At 38.0% G+C, this 20,261-nt stretch overlaps 1 protein-coding gene across 2 annotated transcripts in view; it reads left to right on the top strand.

Moving 5' to 3' along the window:
• The window catches only part of LOC136864422 (neurofilament heavy polypeptide), a 316,402-nt gene that overhangs the window by 191,822 nt on the left and 104,319 nt on the right, over positions 1–20,261 (top strand). For both annotated transcript variants that reach the window (XR_010859304.2, XM_067141398.2), the window contains exons 6-7: positions 12,086–12,369; positions 18,034–18,101. Coding sequence is in view for 1 of the 2 variants with exons in the window: in XM_067141398.2 (XP_066997499.2) it covers positions 12,086–12,369; positions 18,034–18,101 (352 nt within the window). In the remaining variant the exon portion in view is untranslated. The remainder of the gene's footprint in view (positions 1–12,085; positions 12,370–18,033; positions 18,102–20,261) is intronic.

The raw sequence follows: 20,261 nt of genomic DNA, 5'->3' as shown, positions 1-20,261 counted from the left end.
CCATATGTCCTCCCCCCCCCGCCCCATGTATCATTCAATATATCCTTCCCTCCTAATAATTTTCGGAATTAGTCCACCCATTAATCGTAGTCATTACTTGGCTTACCAACCTTTTTCCCTCCCCATATTCATTCTATTTACTCTGTCCCACACCCTTTCAGGTTGCTTCAGCTTGCATTCCCTGTTTATTGACTCTACTTGTTCTCTCATCCATATCTTCCTCCTCTCAGCAATTTTAAGCTTGTATTCTTTTCTTAATTTACAAAAAACTTCTCTTTCTGCGCTCCCACCATTCTTTCTATTATCTTTTAGAGGCTTCATGACTATTTTTCTCATTTCCTAACACTCTTTGTTGAACCACCCTTCTTCCCCTCACGTCTTTCTTCAATTACATCTATCTATCTATCTATCTATCTATCTATCTGGGCTACACTCTTAATTGGGTATTCAATAATTCCAGCACTCTGTCCACATTGTCTACTCTCAGGGCTGTTTCCCATCCACACTTAATTAATTGCAGTTCATTTTCTATGAGGGCATCAAAATCCGTTTTACATTTTCCGACTATTTATATTTAATATATCTTCTAACCTTCTCAACACTCCTCTCTTTCCCTCATTCCTTTTCCTCTCTCTTACTTCTTTCCATCATCACCCAAACCGGGGCATGGTGGGATTCAACCAGTCCCCTATTTTAATCCTCTTTAATTCTCCCCAACATGTCTTCCAAGCTGATTACTAACTCTATAACACTTCCACCCTGCGGTGTAATATATGTCAACTTCCCTTTCCTATCCCCTTCCCACCAGCCATTCAAAATATAAAATTTGCCTGTGGCACATAATTCTAAGAGTTTTAATCGATAATTATTTCTTTATCTTCACTACATCTTCCTCCCCTCATCATCATATCATCCTCTTTGTTGAATGTTGGACAAAGATCACTTATCCTAGCATTCCAATCACCAAATAGCAACATTCCATCTTCATATTTTCCTTCCATGACACTTGTTTCCAATAATAAATCCTTAAAAAAAAAAAGAAAAAAAATCCTTAGCATATGTGAAGCTCCTTGGGTGACAGTATAGAAAAGCCATGCATACCTTCTTTTCTCTTCCTTTCTCGCTCCCCATATTAAACCTGACCCTGACCACCTCTTAAATCTCATTCTCCATGTTTTTTATTAACTCACTAATCTCGTCCTTTATCAAAACAACAATACCCTCCGGTGATCTCCCCTTGGTTCGCTCTTTTCTTTTAGATTTGTACTTGACCACAAACCCCCTCCACGTTAACACGTTCCCTGTTTCTAACCACGTCTCTAGGAACGCCATAATATCAAAGCTTTCTACTAATTTTATTGCTTCTTCATTACACATCTTACTTAACAATCCTTCAATGTTTACAAATCCTATCTTCCAGTCTAGTTATAACCTAGCCCCCCTGCATCTCCATTTCGTCCCTTATTCTTACTCCCCTCTGCCACATTACTTGATTTACTTGGTATTACGGGGCGAGTTGGCCGTGCGGTTAGGGGCGCGCAGCTGTGAGCTTGCATCCGGGAGATAGTGGGTTCGAGCCCCACTGTAAAGCAATTAACAAAAAAAAGTTCTTGGCTTTCTAGACCAGGGCCGCTATCTCACCGGCAGATAGCTCCTCAATTCTAATCACGTAGGCTGAGTGGACCTTGAACCAGCCCTCAGGTCCAGGTAAAAATCCCTGACGTGGCCGGGAATCGAACCCGGGGCCTCCGGGTAAGAGGCAAGCACGCTACCCCTACATCACGGGGCTGGCCAGTGTATATATAGCTTTGTTAAATATTAATACAGCAGAAGTCTGCTGCAACAAGAATTCATAATGGCGAAAAGTGCATTCGCTATAGCATATTGTCGTTCTATCCAGTTTTCATAAAAGTCGGGGGGGGGGGGGGGGGAGGAAAACAGTATGAAACAAAATTTCTTGGAAGTTATTGCAAATCAATTCCGTACTGCGGCTTATGTGTTATAATTTCATAATTCCGATACTATGTGAACCCACATGTTCAATTTCATTCTTAAAAATTCAAGTACTATCACTCCTGATGTTTCTGTGGCAAACATTTTAATTACTCAAACAGTGTTACTTAACCTATCTTCAGTGTGCATTTGTCTTGAAATCATACTTCAGTGCCCAGAAGAGTAATGATTGCTTTTTTGCTAAAAATTTACATTGGAACAGCTTGTCTGAAATTTAATCACACATGAAAGTATATGCAGTAGTCTCCCTCTAGTTTGGCCATCTTTGGACCGGATCCTAGTCTGGACTAACCGACAATATGCTATAAATACCAGTATTTAGCTTAAGTGAAATACAGTACATTAAAAAAACAGTCATAATGCAAGTAGTATTAATGTGTCTTTACCAAGTGTACTCACCCACGGTGAGTTGACGTCTTTATGATGTCTCCATACACTACTGAAGTTTCACTCCCAATGAGAGATAAACACTCATAGTGGAAAATTAAATGCAGAAAAACATATTACAAAAACTCAGAATTTAATTTCTTAAGGTACACTGATACTTCATATAAACATCACAGACTGTCGCAAAACATAGGTAACTTGCATTACAATATAGTATTGTGTCATAAATTTCGCAGAATTCAAAAATTAAAAGAAATCGGTGATCCTTTTGTGTGTTTCGAGTCAATTGCTTTTTAGAAGCAAAATCACACCACTTCTTTATAAACACTACATCAACTGCTGTTGCTTCTGTCAGCTTCTCGATATAAGTCTCTGCCGATTGTAAAGCTGCACTTTAAGCCCTTCCCAGCATCATACGCTTATAAGCTTCAAGGTAATTATTCACAAGTTGCGAGAACCGCTTGTACGCGTCAGAAGTTTATGGGTACTTCTGACATCTATTGGCTTTATTTTGCAACAAAGCACATTTTATATTCCGTTTAGAATTCATGAGGCCGTGGACACGTTTTCCTTGCGGTCAGCAGTCGAAGCAATGTGGCTTCCACGCTAAAACCCCCCAAGTGTAAACAAAGTAATTTAGCTAACAGTGATATTGAACAAATGCTCTTGTTTTGTGATGAAAGCAAAGACAACAATGACGATTATTCTTCCGAATTGAGTGATGAATTCCACGACGACAGACACAAATGTCAAGAAATTGAAGACGTTCAGACTGACTGGGTTACGTGTGGAGCGCCGCGCAACAGATTCAATTTTACTGGCAATCGTGGGATTCTTGCTACCTCTGGGTACAATTCTGAACCATTCACAATATTTGAACAGTTTCTTAGTGACAAAAATTTATCTGAAGTATATACAGTATATATATTAAAAAACTGCAACACAAGGAATATTAATGCTCAGTTAAGGGTTTACTCAGCAGGACTCATTTTTCCCCTCTTAATTTTTTCTTCTTCTTCTTCTTCATCATCGACTTCTACTTCTTTGTCCTGCCGAATAACAGCATGCCCAATTTCTTCGTGAGGGAAGCATGACTCGAGGACGGCTGCCAGCCGGGCTTTCCAGTGGCTGAACTAACCAAAGCTGAACTGGAAGGAGTCTACTGTAACCTATCCTATGAAATCAGTGATGCATGCTGCCATACCCTGAGAAGTATCATATTCTTATTTCATTTCAGTACTTAGTATTAAAATCAAGCGGATGTTTACTTCAACCTTTATTTTTAATGAGGTAACAACTGTTATTGGCCACGTTATATATACACTTATTGCGTAAATATGTCTTTTCATTCAAATTTACATGTTTGTTTGGAGTATGAGTCAACGGGTAATGATCGATCGTATTCAGTATAAACACTGCAGTGTATAAATATCAATGACGGAAAAAGTAATACGTGCTGAATCATTATTAACAGCTTTTGGAAACAAGCAGGCCATCTCTTTGGTGTTATGTGATCTAAGCAAAGCTTTTGATTGTATTAATCATGGAATTTAACTTGCAAAGCTTGAGACGTATGGTGTCTAGTATCCCTCACTGCATATAATTAAGTCATACTTAAATAACAGATACCAGTTTGTCTCGATTAAAAATAGGTATTCCACTTTGAATTACAGTTGGTGTGCCACATGGCTCTGTCCTCGGTCCATTTTTATTCATTCTGGCAATGAATGATTTACCACAAAATATCACAGCTCATGCATGCTCTTATATCCTATGCGTACGATATAATGTTAAATACGAAACATCAGAGCATCTTAGATTTGCATCAGATGTTGCAGAAAGCTCTTGCAACTGCAGTGCATTGGTTTTCATCCAATAGGCTGGTGTGCAATCAGAATAAAACTCAATTTCTCACACTAGGTTTATCCAAAGGTATTGAAAGTCAGTCAGTCAGTCAGTCAGTCAGTCAGTCAGTCAGTCAGTCAGTCAAACTTTCGGGTTTTCATGTTGATGACACATTGAACTGGAAAACACACATTGATTATGTTGTAAAAAAATATCACGAGTGGCCTATTTGATATGGAAATTGAGGGATTTAGTTAGCAGTGACTACCTAAGGATGGCATATTTTGGTCTCTTCCAGTCACACATTACTTATGGAATGTTATTATGGGGGCATTCTTCTTACATATATAATATTCTTCCAGTACAGAAAAAGTATGTTCGCACAATGTGTAGGGCTGGTGCAGTTGACCATTGTCAACCTCTCTTCATTAAGCTTAAAATACTGAACAATTATAAATTTGTATATTTATGTCTCTTTGACATATGTTAAAGATTCTTGATTCATTCGTAATGAAGGAAAGCACAGTGAAAGGGTTCTTGTTGTAAGTGAAGTATGGTATATTACATAGTTTAATATAGAAATTTTTGAGCTGCAAAAAGAAACTGTTGTTACCGCGGGGTTCTCACAATATGCCATTCTCGCTATAGTGGATTCTTCTTCTTTCAGGATAAGAAATACGTCTGATCTGCACTACCAATTCGTGAATTATATATAATTTCACTGGCACAAACCAATAACAATGCTGTGGAAATTCACAACATTTTCTTCATGATTGGCTGGGAGACATTGTGCAGTGCTAGTTTTCCTGTGGAAACTGAAGTTATTTCATACTGGAACATGCGTGAACCATCTGCAACTAGCTTTACAGCCCATAATTTTTAACTTTCTTGCTTTTGCTATAGGTTTCAACAGACACATTTCACTCATGAACGAATATCGAAAATATATTTTTTCAGTCCCATATTTGCATACCCTGCATTTGATTTCTGGAAACTTCTCTTCTTGTCCGTGAAATGCACGACAGATACTGCTTGTCCATTCAGGATGAGCCTTATTTTCTCTCAATCACAAATGGAACACTCATCCTCATCATACTTTCTTCCTGCTGCACGATTAATGTGGAGCTTTTCTTAGCCATGAACGACCTATAATGAAAACTCACACTGGCCATGTAAAACCTGTGATATTACTTAAACTGATGCCACGTAAGTAACACTGAGTGTATGGATGTGCCTCTCGGTTTTGGCAGGAACAAATTTGGTAATCATATGGGCCAAAAAAATACGAACTTCGAGATTTTATCAGTCAGGAGTACTGTGCCAAACGTGACTCAAATAATACCTGTGCCCCAAATTTCTGCCGTCAAATTTTGAAAAAAATATTTGTGGATTATGTGCGTATATATGGTATAACAGAACTCATAGTTTGTTTTGAAATCTCCTCACACCAGCCACAAGAAGTTGATAGGGGGGGGGGAAAGCTAATTTTTGTACTGACCCTACCTTATTATAGATAAATTTGGATTGAAGGGCATTATAGTGATAGGATTAAGGGTAGGAGCTCGAGGGACTATTTTTTGATTCATAATTTTTTGGAAACAGTTTCATTTGTACTTAGAATTGCTAACTAACCACATCATTGTTAGTTTTACAAGCTTCAATTTCCATGTTTTGAAATCATTGCTATATATTATAATTCTTGTACTTGAACGACATTGTAAGAATAATGTAATCAATAAAATTATCATTGTAAGCTGAAATTATACATTTCATTTTTTAGTTACGCTTTGTCCATTATGGCAACCTTCAGCGGATGGAAGCATCTTTTTCTTTACTATTATTGGTTTTGTTTTCAGGTCTCTTTAATTATTTTATTGATAAAATTATTGGTAAACCCATTGTAGGGTGTGATTTTTGTGTGAATGGTTGACTGAGAGCTCTGTTAACTGTTATTATTTGATATTACATATTTATTTCTCCCCAGTAAGCAGCTCTTGTTATGTGAACCCAGGAGTGTGGAGATTGAATTTATTGTAGAATAAGTTTGGGCAGGTTGACAAATATTGAATTTTAATGAGTTTTTTGCTCTATGAATGTTAAGATCTAGAGAATTAATTTTAATATTTTTAAATTTTTGTTTCTTTGAATGGTTGACTGAGGGCTCTGTTAAAATTCATTCCTAATCCTGTTTGTTTATAAATATTTTGGTCGTAAAGAAAGTAGTTGGACTCAATGACAAATTTTAAAATTTTGTTGAATTCATCTGCTGCATTAAGACTTAAATTTTTGTTTTCTAATACTTGAATACTTGAAATACATGAATCATATTGTTGTTAAATATGAATGATTAATTAATTAATCAAGATGGCCGTGAGTAACGAACATGCAAAACTTTATAGCTCAGCTGAAAAAGAAATCAAAAACATATTTGAAGTTCTAAATAGTGACAAGCGACTGGATAAGAAGTGCAAAGAAAATATTACTAACTCCGTGAGTATAGTTAAAACAGTATTAGCAAACTTTCATGAGGAATTGATCAAACTGGAGAATACCTTAACCTCCAAACCAGATCAACACGAACAACAGATCAACGAACACGAACAGCCGCTTTATTCTGACACAGTATCTCATACTCATATAAATAAACAAAACATTAAGAAGACTAGAAATGTGGTATTCATCTCACCAAAGAACAAAGACACGATAAAGAACTCCGAACAGACTTTACACCTATTGCAAGCTACAACTAAATCCAGTTCTCTAAATGTAGGAGTAAAAAAGTGAATAAAGTGAAGAAAACTAGAAATGGAGTGTTATTCGAATTAAGGAATCATGATGAATGCACGAACCTAGTCAGTCGCATTCAAGAAACTTCCCTGGACCTGACGGCTATAATACCAAAACACAAGAATCCTAGACTCATCATTCATGGTATTGAACCGGACTTTCTGGAGGAGGACCTTGTGGACGCCATTAAAAACCAGAACCCGTGCATAAAGCAGTGCCTACTAGATCGTACGCAAGTCTTGGAGAAAAGATTTGTGAAGAAAGCTCGGAGTGGCGACAGCCAGTATGCAGTGATAGAAGTGACGCCTAAGATCTACCATGCCGTGATGAAAGAAAAGAAGCTATATATTGGCTACCAAAGGTGCAATGTTAAAGACTATTTCCCTGTCATACGTTGTCACTCATGTTGCGGTTATGGCCATTTTGCAGTAGACTGTAATTCGCAAAGATGCCCAATCTGTTCAGAGGAACATACTGTAGATGTATGCCCCCGAACATGAACTGAATGTGCCAACTGCAAATCATATAACCAAAAAATGGGGAACAGGACGTCTTTTCAAGCCATAGATACAAATCACACAGCAACATCCTCACAATGTCTGGCCTATATTAGAATATTAAACATAATTAAATCCAAGATTAACTATGGCTAAAATAACAGTATATCAGTATAACTTACACAGATCTCTTATTCCTACACAAGAACTACTTATTGAAGCCGGAAATCTATCAGATACACAGCACATCAAACTTTTGTGCATTCAAGAACCATACACTGGAAATAATGCTGTTATGGGAGGTAGGTAAGGGTTATTCTGACCGAAGGCAGGTCCGAACCTCCGCAGAGGTGTTCCTGAGCCGGAGTTTACGTGCGGTAGGGTGGCCAGTTCCTTTCCGCTCCTCCATTCCCTTACCCCCCACCAACAGCGCGTGGCAAACAATCCAACTCCTGACCACGCCCAACGTTGCTTAACTTCGGAGATCCCACGGGATCCGGTGTTTCAACACGGCTACAGCCGTTGGCTGTTATGGGACTAGGCACAAATTTGAACATTCATTCTGCTGATCCATCGGAGCACAGAGTAAGAGCTGCAATAGGTACAAATTATCCCAATGTTTTGAAGTTGGTACAGTTCTGTTGCTATGACTGTGTTGTAGTGTGTGTGAGTTGGCGGAGCACAACCCTATATGTGTGTAATGTTTACCTCGATCCAGATTGTGACTTTGACAATGCTTTGTATAAATTGGATCTTATCTGTAAGTCACTAAACGGAAGTCAGTTACTAGGAGGTATAAATGCAAAACACCAAGCATGGGGGAGCCCCATTTCAGATGAAAAGAGAAAGAAGTTCTATGATTTTTGTTGTACACATAGTCTTCATATACTAAATGACGGAACTAGGCCAACCTATCGCCGTGGTAACTCCGAGAGCTTCATTGATATCACCCCCTGCAGTGCTAGGCTCTTTCCATTTGTTTCCGATTGGATTAACAAAGACCCAATGACTGATCATGGGCTAATTAAAACCGAAATTAGCGATACAAGATGTCCTCCAGTTATTCCTGCAAACGTTTATCATACACGTAAATTCAAAACTCAAAATATGAAGTGGCTCCATTTTGAATTACCTATCTGCCAAACGAGTTCTCCAAAATTAAATTGAGAAATTGGAGGCTATCTCGACTGAACAACAGTTAAACAACTTTACGCAAGATATCACACAACATATTGTAAATCTGTGCAACTCCCACCTTCCCAAACTGTCACATAACCACCCAAAGAACTACTGGTGGACACCTCAACTTACAGCACTCCGAAATTGCTTCTTAGCGGCTCAGAGAAGATATAAAAGATGCACATGTGACACTCTCAAGCTTGCATATGAAGCCTCGTATAAAAGTATCAGAGAACTATATAGAAAGACAATTATGCAAACTAAATTAAATAGCTGGAAACAGTTGCTCCTCGGAATCAACTAGAAACCCCTGGGGGGAAAATTTATAAAGTATGTCGAAAAACAGGGAACCTCAACACTACTCTGCATACTATTGACACTGGCAGTGGATTCACAACAACACCATTAGAAACTGCAAACGCCCTAGCAGAGACATTTTTTCCCAGAGACGATGCTGATAATGAAAGGCAGGCTGCACTTCGAAAGGAAACCATGCTTGCACCAGAAACAGTAGATGAAAAGCCTTTTAGCATGGAAGAAGTTAATCATGTGATCTCAAAGTTAGATGATAAGAGAGTCCCAGGAATTGATGCCATATCTGCAATATTCATAGTGCCTGTCCTGACTTTCTCCTGAAACTGTTCAGTAAATGTTTAGAACTTTGTGTTTTTCCAGACTGTTGGAAGGAGGCCACGATAAAAGTGATCCCTAAACACGGAAAGCAAAATAAATATACAGCCAATTGTCTACGCCCAATAAGCCTACTCCCTTTGTTAGGAAAAGTCTTTGAGAAACTCATAATTAATAGAGTGATGTTTAACTTCGCGATGAAGAACAGTTTACATGAAAACCAATTTGGGTTTATGCCGTCAAAATCTACGGAGGATGCAGTACATAAGGTGACACAATGGATGAAATCTGTCTACGATTGCAAAGAATTTGGACTACTAGTATCATTAGATATCTCCGGTTCTTTCAACTTTGCTTAGTGGCCTAAAGTGTTACATCAGCTGAAAGTGAAGGGTTGTCCAAAAAACATTTATAGGCTAATGCAAAATTACTTCACAAATAGAAAAGTGCACCTGACCATTTGTGGCACAACTGTGACAAGAAACGTAGATCGATGATGCCCACAAGGCTCTGCTTGTAGCCCGGGTCTCTGGAACATACTCTATGATGACATTCTTCAACAGAAGCTTCCCGATAATTGTTCGCTAACTGCTTATGCAGATGATGCATTACCACTAGTTAGGGGTAGAACAACAAATACATTAACATCTGCAGCAAATGAAGCACTCAACATACTTCTAAGGTGGGGACAGAACAACAAATTGAAATTCAACACATCTAAGACTGTTGCTATGCTAGTCACCAAGAAAAGGAAATTTGAGACACCGGTGGTTAAACTAGACGGCCAAAAATTAGGTATTGTAGATAGCATGACATATCTAGGAATAATTTTAGACAGCAAACTTTTATTTAGACCACCGGGCGAGTTGGCCGCGCGCGTAGAGGCGCGCGGCTGTGAGCTTGCATCCGGGAAATAGTAGGTTCGAATCCCACTATCGGCAGCCTTGAAAGTGGTTTTCCGTGGTTTCCCATTTTCACACCAGGCAAATGCTGGGGCTGTACCTTAATTAAGGCCATGGCCGCTTCCTTCCAACTCCTAGGCCTTTCCTATCCCATCGTCGCCATAAGACCTATCTGTGTCGGTGCGACGTAAAGCCCATAGCAAAAAAAAAAATATTTAGACCGCACTTTCAACATTTGGAAACTAAAGCAGCCAAATTGTATAGGTGCCTGACAATGCTAGCACGACCCACCTGGGGACTAAACTCGGAAATTTTGAAGATTATGTATCGTGGAGCTGTTGAACCAATGGTGCTTTATTGTGTCACTGCTTTCGAACATGTTCTGCATAAAAAAATGGGCGCAACAGAAATTGTCTCAAATTCAAAAGAGGTTTCGTGTTACGCATCACACGCGCTTACCGTACAATATCGACAGACTGTGCCCTTATTATTTCTGGTATAGAACCTCTGCATCTCACAGGACTCAGCATGTCAACTTCTGTCAACTGTAAAAAGAACAGAATACATCGCGCGGGATTTGGAAGGAGTGGAACTTGAACTTCCTGCACATCATACTGCCGCCGGACATCCAGCAGACTATATGAGATCTGTATTTGACCAACTATGTACCAGAGATCACAGCCATTCAATATACACAGATGGTTCTTGCATTTCCAGCAATGGAACACTAGTATGCTGCGCCTTCTTGGTATATGAGGGTGAAGACGAAGTTCATTCTGAGAAAATAAAACTAAAGGAATACTGTTCCGTGTTTCAAGCCGAGCTGCTTGCAATACTGAAAGCAGTCGAGTGGTGCATAAACAAAAATACGTGTGCGACTATACTCGGTGACTCACAAGCGGCGCTGAACTCCATAAAAGATAAATATAACTTACACAATTTGGCAGTACATGTAAGAGAAAATATATCAAAGTACAATAAACATATATGTTTCGGTTGGGTGCGAGGTCATTCAGCCATAAAAGGGAACGAAAAAGCTGACCAATTGGCCAAAGAAGCTTGTAATTCTAACTTGTCAGAGAGTTATACTAAATGCCCAATTTCTTTTGTCAAAAGAACCGTAAAGGATGAAATGCTCTCTCGCTGGAATGAACTGTGGTTAACAAGTAAAAATGGCTCAGTAACCAAAGACTTGTTTTTTCCAAATGTATATAGTAGGCTGGGATGTAAATATATAGTGTGCAACTTTCATTTAACTCAAGTGCTATCAGGTCATGGTAAATTCAATGCTTGCTTCGAGCGATTCAAAATTCCAACACAAAATGGCTCACTTTGCTTCTGCACTGAAGACATTCAAACTGTAGAACACATTCTGTTCAACTGTCCTGCTTTTGAGAGAGCACGTTTTGAACTTAAGATGCATTTGTTAACTTGCAGTTGCTATTTTGAAAAACCACTAAATTTCATATTTTATAAAAAATGCTGCACTTCTCAGTTTTCAGAATTTATTGACTATGTATTTAAACATATATAATTTGATACTGTCTGCTTTATTAGCTGCTTAACATATGTATTTTATATATTGTACAGTATATATATTGTATGTCTGGTATTTTTAAATATTAGTACGGTACTCTTAGTATTATGGATTGTATATATCATACTTTTATTTTTCCATTTCTGTTCATGTCTATTTTGCTGTTTATGTATTTTGAATTTTATCAGAGAAATTGTATATTTTGTATAAACTACAATCCTAACATACCTTATGGTAAAATAGGGTTCACAGCACTTTGGAGATAAAAAATTATAATAATTAATGTGATTCTTTTTTTTTTCTTTCAGCTTCTACCAAAGAATCAAGAGAGAAGAAAGCTGTTGATGTGTACAATAGAGTGGTTGAAGATGTAAGTTTGGAAGTATCTGATAAAACAACCGACTCATGGAATCCTAAATTAGAAGCAAAGAATTTATCAGATTCGAAAACAAAAAATGATAACACCAATGTAGAACACTCACGATCAGAAGAAGAAAGAAAAATTTGTGATAAATCTGTTGAACACTCGCGTAGTAAGGAGGGAGATCTGAGGGCAGAGTTGAGCAGAAGAAGAGCCGAGAGACTGACAAAGGTAATATTCTTTATGTTTCATATTCATTTTTACCAGTTGCTGTATATTTTACTCCTGAGGTTCTCTCAAACTTTGGAGTTCTTGCCTCCATCTAGGAGTCAATTTTATTCTTGAAGTGCCGCCATTTTGTTTCTATGAATTGAGAAGTGTGAGTTAGTTTGGCCCCACCTGCGAACTGAACTATTAGCCTGCTACTCACATTGTCCCACTCAGGAAGACAAGCCAGTAGAGAAAGTGCCAACCCTTTATTCTTGTCACCCTAGTAGCCTATAGAGGACTGAACCAAGAGTTTTCCAGATGTATCCACTTCCTGGATTCATCTCCGGCCACTAAGCTCACTTAAAAAAGCCGGACAGGTGATCAACGAGCAGTTTGTCATGGAGTTGAGTCTCTCAGGTCTGTTTGTAGTGAAACTGAATTAGTCTGTGAATGCCTTGAGTGTTCTGTCATGTATTTTGTGTGCAGCATGGGAGTTTGATGATGACCTGCAAGTTGCATCGAACAAAGACTCTTGGATTGTATACCCGACAAACGAGTGCAAGTGAGAGTGCTCAGCGCCCATTAATTGTGAAACTGTGTAGTGTGTAAACTGAGGAACTGGGGTGACTGTTAGTGTGTAAGTTTTAGTAGTAGGAAAAGTCATAGCCTTACTGTCAGATTTTTTATTATGGACACTTGACTTTAGGCTTTAATTACTAATTTATAAACCTATTGCAAAATGAGTTATACCAATATTTTTCTTATTTAATTCTGCATTAGATTGCATAAGACAAATTGATTTGAAGTTCATGTATTTTTAAAATTTTATTTGTGGTTATAATAAATATTGTCTGGGTTTTTGGCTTCTTGTCTAGGAACTGCTCACTTAAAAATATACACATGGTAAACTTCTGATCTGATAGTAATGAAATTTGTATATGTTATAGCCACATGTATTCATAGTGTAATATTCAAGTTACAATTTTTTTTCAACCACCCCAAAGAATGTTCTTCAGAAACTTGGCCCAGAATAAATATAAACCAGGAAACTTGGGTTTGTTTCTAAACACCAAGTCATTATCAGAAACTATGACCTCTGTAACTGTACTGTGTGATACTGAATTTATGAAGAGTAGAATTGATGGGAAGTTGTGTGCATGCTGGACCGTGCAATTATCAGCAGGTCAGGTGGTGAAATGAGCTACAGCATTGCTGCGTTCAGTGGTAAATACAGCACGCAACCAACACAGCTTTTTGTTTCCTCTCAATCTTTGATTTACTTCCTCACACAAATTCCACTTCCCATTACCTTTTCTCATAAGGACTTTGGGCGTTCAATTGCAGGTTTACAAATACTTGGCTTCTTAATTTAGGAAAACTGAGCTCGATAGCTGCAGCTGCTTAGGTTGGCCAGTATCCAGTATTTGGGAGATAGTGGGTTTGAACCCCACTGTCAACAGTCCTGAAGATGGTTTTCCATGGTTTCCCATTTTCACACCAGGAAAATGCTGGGGCTGTACGTTAATTAAGGCCACAGCCGCTTCCTTCCCTCTCCTAACCCTTTCCTGTCCCATTGTTGCCATAAGATCTATCTGTGTCGGTGCGATGTAAAGCAACTTGCAAGAAAAAAAATTAGAAATGTCACACTGTACACTTTTTACAAGAATTATTTCCATTACTATTTACATATCTTTACAATATTTAATTCTGTCAATGTTATTCGTCTGAAAAATCACTGTTCCAATGAATCAGAACTGTTGTCATTCATGTTGGTTATGGCTGGCTCAAAATGAGGAATGTTTTCAGTCTTCCATTTTATTAGTGTGTTTTTTGACATTGCTTCCAATGTTTCAACAGTGTAGAAATTGACATACCAGTAAAATCCCCCATGTATTCCAACATTTTCATGCGAAGGCTTTTAATTGTGGAGAATGCCTTATTCATGTGAAAATCACATTTATTTCTTCTTATTGTGGGCAAAGTAAAATCATCGAGTTGTATTTTCAAATGCCTCGGCCCAAACACTGCTTCTTTCTTGACCTGGATGATATTTCTCTCATTTGCCTCTGAAGCGGCTCCTACTCTTTTCACTGACAACGATAATCCAAGACGATCTGCCACTTTGTGGTACACAGGTAACCTGTCTCCCCTACATTTGCCTCTCACTTTGAAGGAAACAAATAGCAGTCAAAACCATTGTCAGTTCGTTCTCCGACAATGGTGGTCACGGAGGCATCTTGGAAGTGATGTGGCTAAAATGCTGAACACAGGCAGACTGAATATAACATGCGGACAAATTGAGGTCACTGGCATTCCATTTCCCCCCCTGCCCGTTGTGATTGTACGTGGCAATCCTGCATCCAGTTTCACCACCCTGCCTGCTTTTAATCGCACGGTCCAGCTCATACACAACTTCCCATCGATATTACTCTAAATAAATTCAGTATCACACGGTATGGTTACAGCGGTTGCAGTTTCTGATAACCACGACTGAATGTTTCAAAACAAACCTAAGTTTCCTGTTGTACGTTTATCCTGGGCTGAGAAAAAGTAGAGATAAACATTTCATTACCACCAGAAAAATACTTTTCCGTGTATATATTTTTAAGTGAGCAGTTCCAAGAGCAGCCAAAAACCCGGACAATATTTACTATGATCACAAATAAAAATAATTAATGAACTTAAAAACAATTTTTGTTACATACTCGAATGTGGAATTAAACAAAGAAAATATTGGTATAACTCATTTTTAATAGGCCTGTTGGTTCATTTGTAATTAATGCCTAAAGTTGAGTGTCCATAATAAAAAAGAATCTGACAGTAGAGTTAAATGTTACCAGTTGTGTTCTTATTTATCACCTTCTCAGCATGTCACATTGCAGTACTGTGTAACTTGGATAATTCAAAACTTAAGGGACCGCAATAAAAATTTGATTTACCCAAAATTCAAATTAGAAAATAATAATAAAAACTGGGTCTAAAATGGGTACAGCAAGAAAAAAAGACAATTTATTAAACTCAAGTGGCAGTATTGAGGTACTGTATATGGTATAAAATTACAAGGCTTTTGAACACAACAATAATTGTACATTACTGTACAATTAAACATGAAAATAAAGAGTACATACCATTCACATCTAGCATTTTCATATCCGTTTAAGGCCACGGCCGCTTCCTTCCCATTCCTAGGCCTTTCCTGTCCCATCGTCGCCATAAGACCTATCTGTGTCGGTGTGACATAAAAGCAGCTAGCAAAAATAAATAAAAATAAATAAATAGCATATCCGTTTAAAAAGTGAGAGATTTTTTAAATTGTTTTTGATTTAATACACCAAAGAGTAGTGAAGATTTCAAGTGAATTAAGGGCCTCAAAAATGTCTTCATATACATTTTACTACCCCTTAATTCCTGAACGTAGCTTGAAGCTTGAGTAGTTGTTATGACTGGCGTTTCAGGAAGTTCTGATTCCTCCACTTCGTCTTCAGTTGCACCTTCGTTTTTGATAACATCAATAATGATGTCTGCGTTAGTCAGCTCGCCGTACACCGCCAAATCTTCATCCACAGTCAGAAAGTCCTCATAACAAACATTTGCAGCATCAATTTCTTGCCAATTCTCAATGGTAGGTGTAATTTTTGCAGCGTTTTCATTTTCCTCAATATGACAGAAACCAGCTTTCTGAAAACAGTTTGAAATTGTTGACTGAGACACTTGGTCTCACACACTGTTACACAATTGAACAGCCTGAAGAAGGTTGATTTTGATCTTGTCCTGTTTGTTTAAGTAAGTGCGAGAAAGGTTATTCTGTACTAACGAACTTCTGTAAAAGTGTTAGAAATTTTTAATGATGCCCTGATCCATAGGTTGCACTACAGAAGTCATGTTTGGAGGAAAAATGGTGACTAATGTTTTCCATCACCGAGGTCGATAGCTGCAGTCGCTTAAGTGCGGCCAGTATCCATTAATCGGGAGATAGTGGATTCGAGCCCCACTGTCGGCAGCCCTGAAGATCATTTTCTGTGGTTTCCCATTTTCACACCAGGCAAATGCCGGGGCTGTACCTTCATTAAGGCCACGGCCACTTCCTTCCATGTCCTAGACCTTTCCTATCCCATCGTTGCCGTAAGACCTATCTGTGTCGGTGCGATGTTAAGCAAAATAGCAACAAAAAAATGTTTTCCATCAGGAAAATCGAGTTGTGTGCAGTGCAATTGTCAATAAATAGGATTATTCTTCTTTATGGTTTTTTAAATTTCTTGTTGAGTTTCAAGAGCCATTTTTCGAAAATCTCACTTGTCACTCAGGCTTTCTTATTCGATTTGTACTCCACATGTTTAGTTTTCACATTTTTGAAACAGCGTGGATTACTTGACTTGCCTATCGTGAGTAATGGTAGTTTATCGGAACCGTCCACATTAGCACTTATCAAAAGTGTAACCCGCTCTTTACTGAGTTTTTCTCCATTGCAATTCTTGCCAGTAAATGCCAGTGTCTTGTCTGGACTGCATTTAAATGTTAAAAATGTCTTTTTGATCTCTATCACTGATCATATGTACCAAATTTTTTTCCATGAATTTGCAGTGACCATATTAACGGATCCACTTTCCCCACAAACATTTTTGAACAAAATTTTATTTCTGTCTTTAAAGCCATCGAGCCAGCCCATACTCGCCTTGAAACTTGTTTTCCCCAAGGCTGTAGCAAACTCTTCTGCTTTCGCATGAATTACAGGCCCACTGGTAGGAATTCTTTTGCCTCTCGCTTGCTTGAACCACTTTAACAAACATTCACCAGTGTCTGGATTTTCTAGTCCGTGCACTCGTTTTCCTGTACTAATTCCTGCTCTGTTTAAAATTGTATCTTTATTCTTCAGAAGCGTTGACAGCATATTCGCCGGTATCCAGAATTCTTTAGCGATGTCTGATTACCTTTTTACTCCTTTTTCCACTTCTTCAACAACTAATTTTTTTGGCTAGAGTCATTGATTTGTACTGAACACGTAAGGGTTTGGAAAGAGCCATGATACGATACAGTACTCGATAGAACACAAACATTGCACAAAACACTACATGAGTATATTGAAAAGACTTAGGAAGATGCTTGACCTTTCACATCTGCAAGAAGGCTGACTGTTGTGAGTGCATTGTGATTAACAGTTGAAGCAACCTTGAGTGTGTTGAGCACAGACACTCGGCGCCAGCCAGGGATTCAGCGGCCGGTGCCAAAGCGGTGGTTGAAAGCAAGAACTGGACTATTTAAGTAATGAAAACTATTCAGAAATAAAAACTTTTTTTAAAGAATTTTTTAGATTTTGACTGCAAATTAATCAATATAAATTTGAATTAGAGATGATATTTTAACATTATGTTAATAGGAAATTCAAGGGACCACAGGAAGAGTTCAAATTATCGACGAGTTTGAATTAAGAATGTTCGAATTATTCTGGTAACCCTGTATTACACTTTCTTCAGAGTGTGAAGTTGTGTACGCAACATTACAATAATTTATATTTGAGAACATCAGTTTGAAAATGCATCGCCACTGATTTCAATCCCATAGAAAACACAGAACCGAAAGCAAATTTGTCCAAAGCCCCTATATTAAATAACTACAGTTTTATTGTGGATCTGTACATGTCCATGTTATTAACTGTTAATATGTTAATCATTTCTTGAATTTTTTCAGGTTGGGTCTGTTCATGAAATTTTACCTGCAAGGCTTGTGAGGTCAGCTTTCAAGGATGCTGTTGGAACGTAAGTTAATGCATGATTTACATTACTGCTACTTTTGACCTTTTTCATTACCATTATTGTTGATGAAGTTCACATTCCTCATATCTTGTTTATATCATCTCATGATTCCTCACACTTTGTCATTGGGTGTTACTGATTTTTACATAGTTACTCTAAAAATCAGTTTGAAAAATCATTTTACTCATTGAATATTTTTTTTTTTGTTTGTTTATGAACTAAGAATTGAGGAGAATGTAATACTTGGGGCAAGATTAGGTTTTGACAGGGTATAAAAAATTGTTGTGCCGGCTCCATGGGGTTGGGGTAGTGTGCCTGCATCTTACCTGGAGGCCTGGGTTCGATTCCTGGGCAGGTCAGGGATTTCACATGGATCCGAAGGCTGGTTCGAGGTCCACTCAGCCTACGTGATTACTAGAGCCTGGATTTCCATGCACTATCAAATCTCAAAATATGCATGCATTAATGCACTATCATATGGCAAAACATACACAATAAACTGGAAAATATGCACTATCAAAATTCAGTTCCTTTTGAAACATGAACAAAACTACCCTAATTTCTCCAAATTGTCTTGATTTAAGCTCATCCGTTTATCATTCAGCACATACTTAAGCACAGAAAATTATCTTTTTACGTCACGAGAAGTGATAGATGCATAATTCAATGAAGACATTTGGACAAAGTGAGGTCAAATTGTACGTCTTTTGCATTTTCACCACAATACGTCTTTTATAAGCTTGATGAATTCAAAATCAGGATTTGAACGAATTAGTTTGCTCAACTTATCTCTATCTGCGGCAGCTGCTTCTCCATGCGATGATTGCAGACACATTTGAATGTCCTCAATAAGTGGTAACGTATGCTTGCTGCAATAACACAGACGTGTGACGATTGAGAGTTTCGGGTAGGACATTCCAGGATAACAACGGTAGAGGGTTCAATGAAAAACCAGAATTTGTAAGCTGCTATCCCATTAACCCGGCGCCACAGAAGTGAGATACAAGGTTTCTTTTGTTCGTCTAACAGACGAAAAATGAGCCATCAATGATTAATGCACAATTTACGGTTCAATTTATGGCGATGTACAACTGTAAAACTGGGACACCTTATTCCTAAGAATTAGATTTCGACGTGGGGCCTTCCGACTTACGTCATTGTTTACTCAAGCAACAGATATGAAAGTGTTTGGTTAATTGCATTATACTGTAGGACCTGTACCGTATGTAGGCTACTAACTATGGTTGTCACATAGGATGCCAGGAATACATTCTCTCCGTCTCTCAGTAATAGACATACTGTAGCCTACAACGTGAAAAATTGTCCCAAATTCTGCAAACTAACATTCAGAAAATGCACTATGATGCAAGTTAACAATATATATGCGTCAAAGTCAGAATAAAAGTCATATTATGCAATATTAAATGGCCAAGTATGCGCTATTAAATCCAAAATCTTCCAAATATGCATTATGCATGAATTTTCTCCGAAAAATGCCAAAACATGCAAACATGCACGGAAAAAGAACGGTTATTTGGAATTGTTAAGCCGTAAAACGAATATTTGCAAAGTTTGAGAAGTGTAGCTAGCTTATTTAAAAACATGCATTTGCATGGAAATCTGGGCTCTAGTGATTACGATTGAGCATCTATCTGATGGTGAGATATTGGCCCTGGTCTAGAAAGCCAAGAATAACAACACCTCGTAATCTACAGGCCTTCATGTTGAGCAGCGGTTGCTTGGTAGGCCAAGGCCCTGCAGGACAGTTGTGCCATGGGGTTTGGTTTGGTATTTATAAGAATTGTTGTGGTCCTTGGCTAAGGTTGAGTATTAGCTTGTTACACATTTATCGGAACTGTAATATATTAACAAAAACTAAAATTTTCAGGTTTCACTATCATGGCTTTTTGCATCAGGGATGCCAGTAAAGTGTATCCACTTCTGTTATAGTTTGCTGGTAAATGATATGAACTTGATTAGAAAAATTCTACTACATATTTAGAAAAAACCACACCTAGGCGACTGGAGTGGGACATTGATGATGATGATGATGATGATGATGATGATGATGATGATGATGATGATGATGATGATGATGATGATGACATATGTAGAAAAGAGGGTAATGCAACATGTGTGAGCTTTGTACATAAGCAGGAGGTA

This window comes from Anabrus simplex, chromosome 2 (genome assembly GCF_040414725.1).
Source record: "Anabrus simplex isolate iqAnaSimp1 chromosome 2, ASM4041472v1, whole genome shotgun sequence".
Taxonomy (NCBI): Eukaryota; Metazoa; Arthropoda; class Insecta; order Orthoptera; family Tettigoniidae; genus Anabrus; species Anabrus simplex.
Note: the sequence above shows the minus strand (reverse complement) of the source record. Positions and strands in the feature narration are given on the sequence as shown.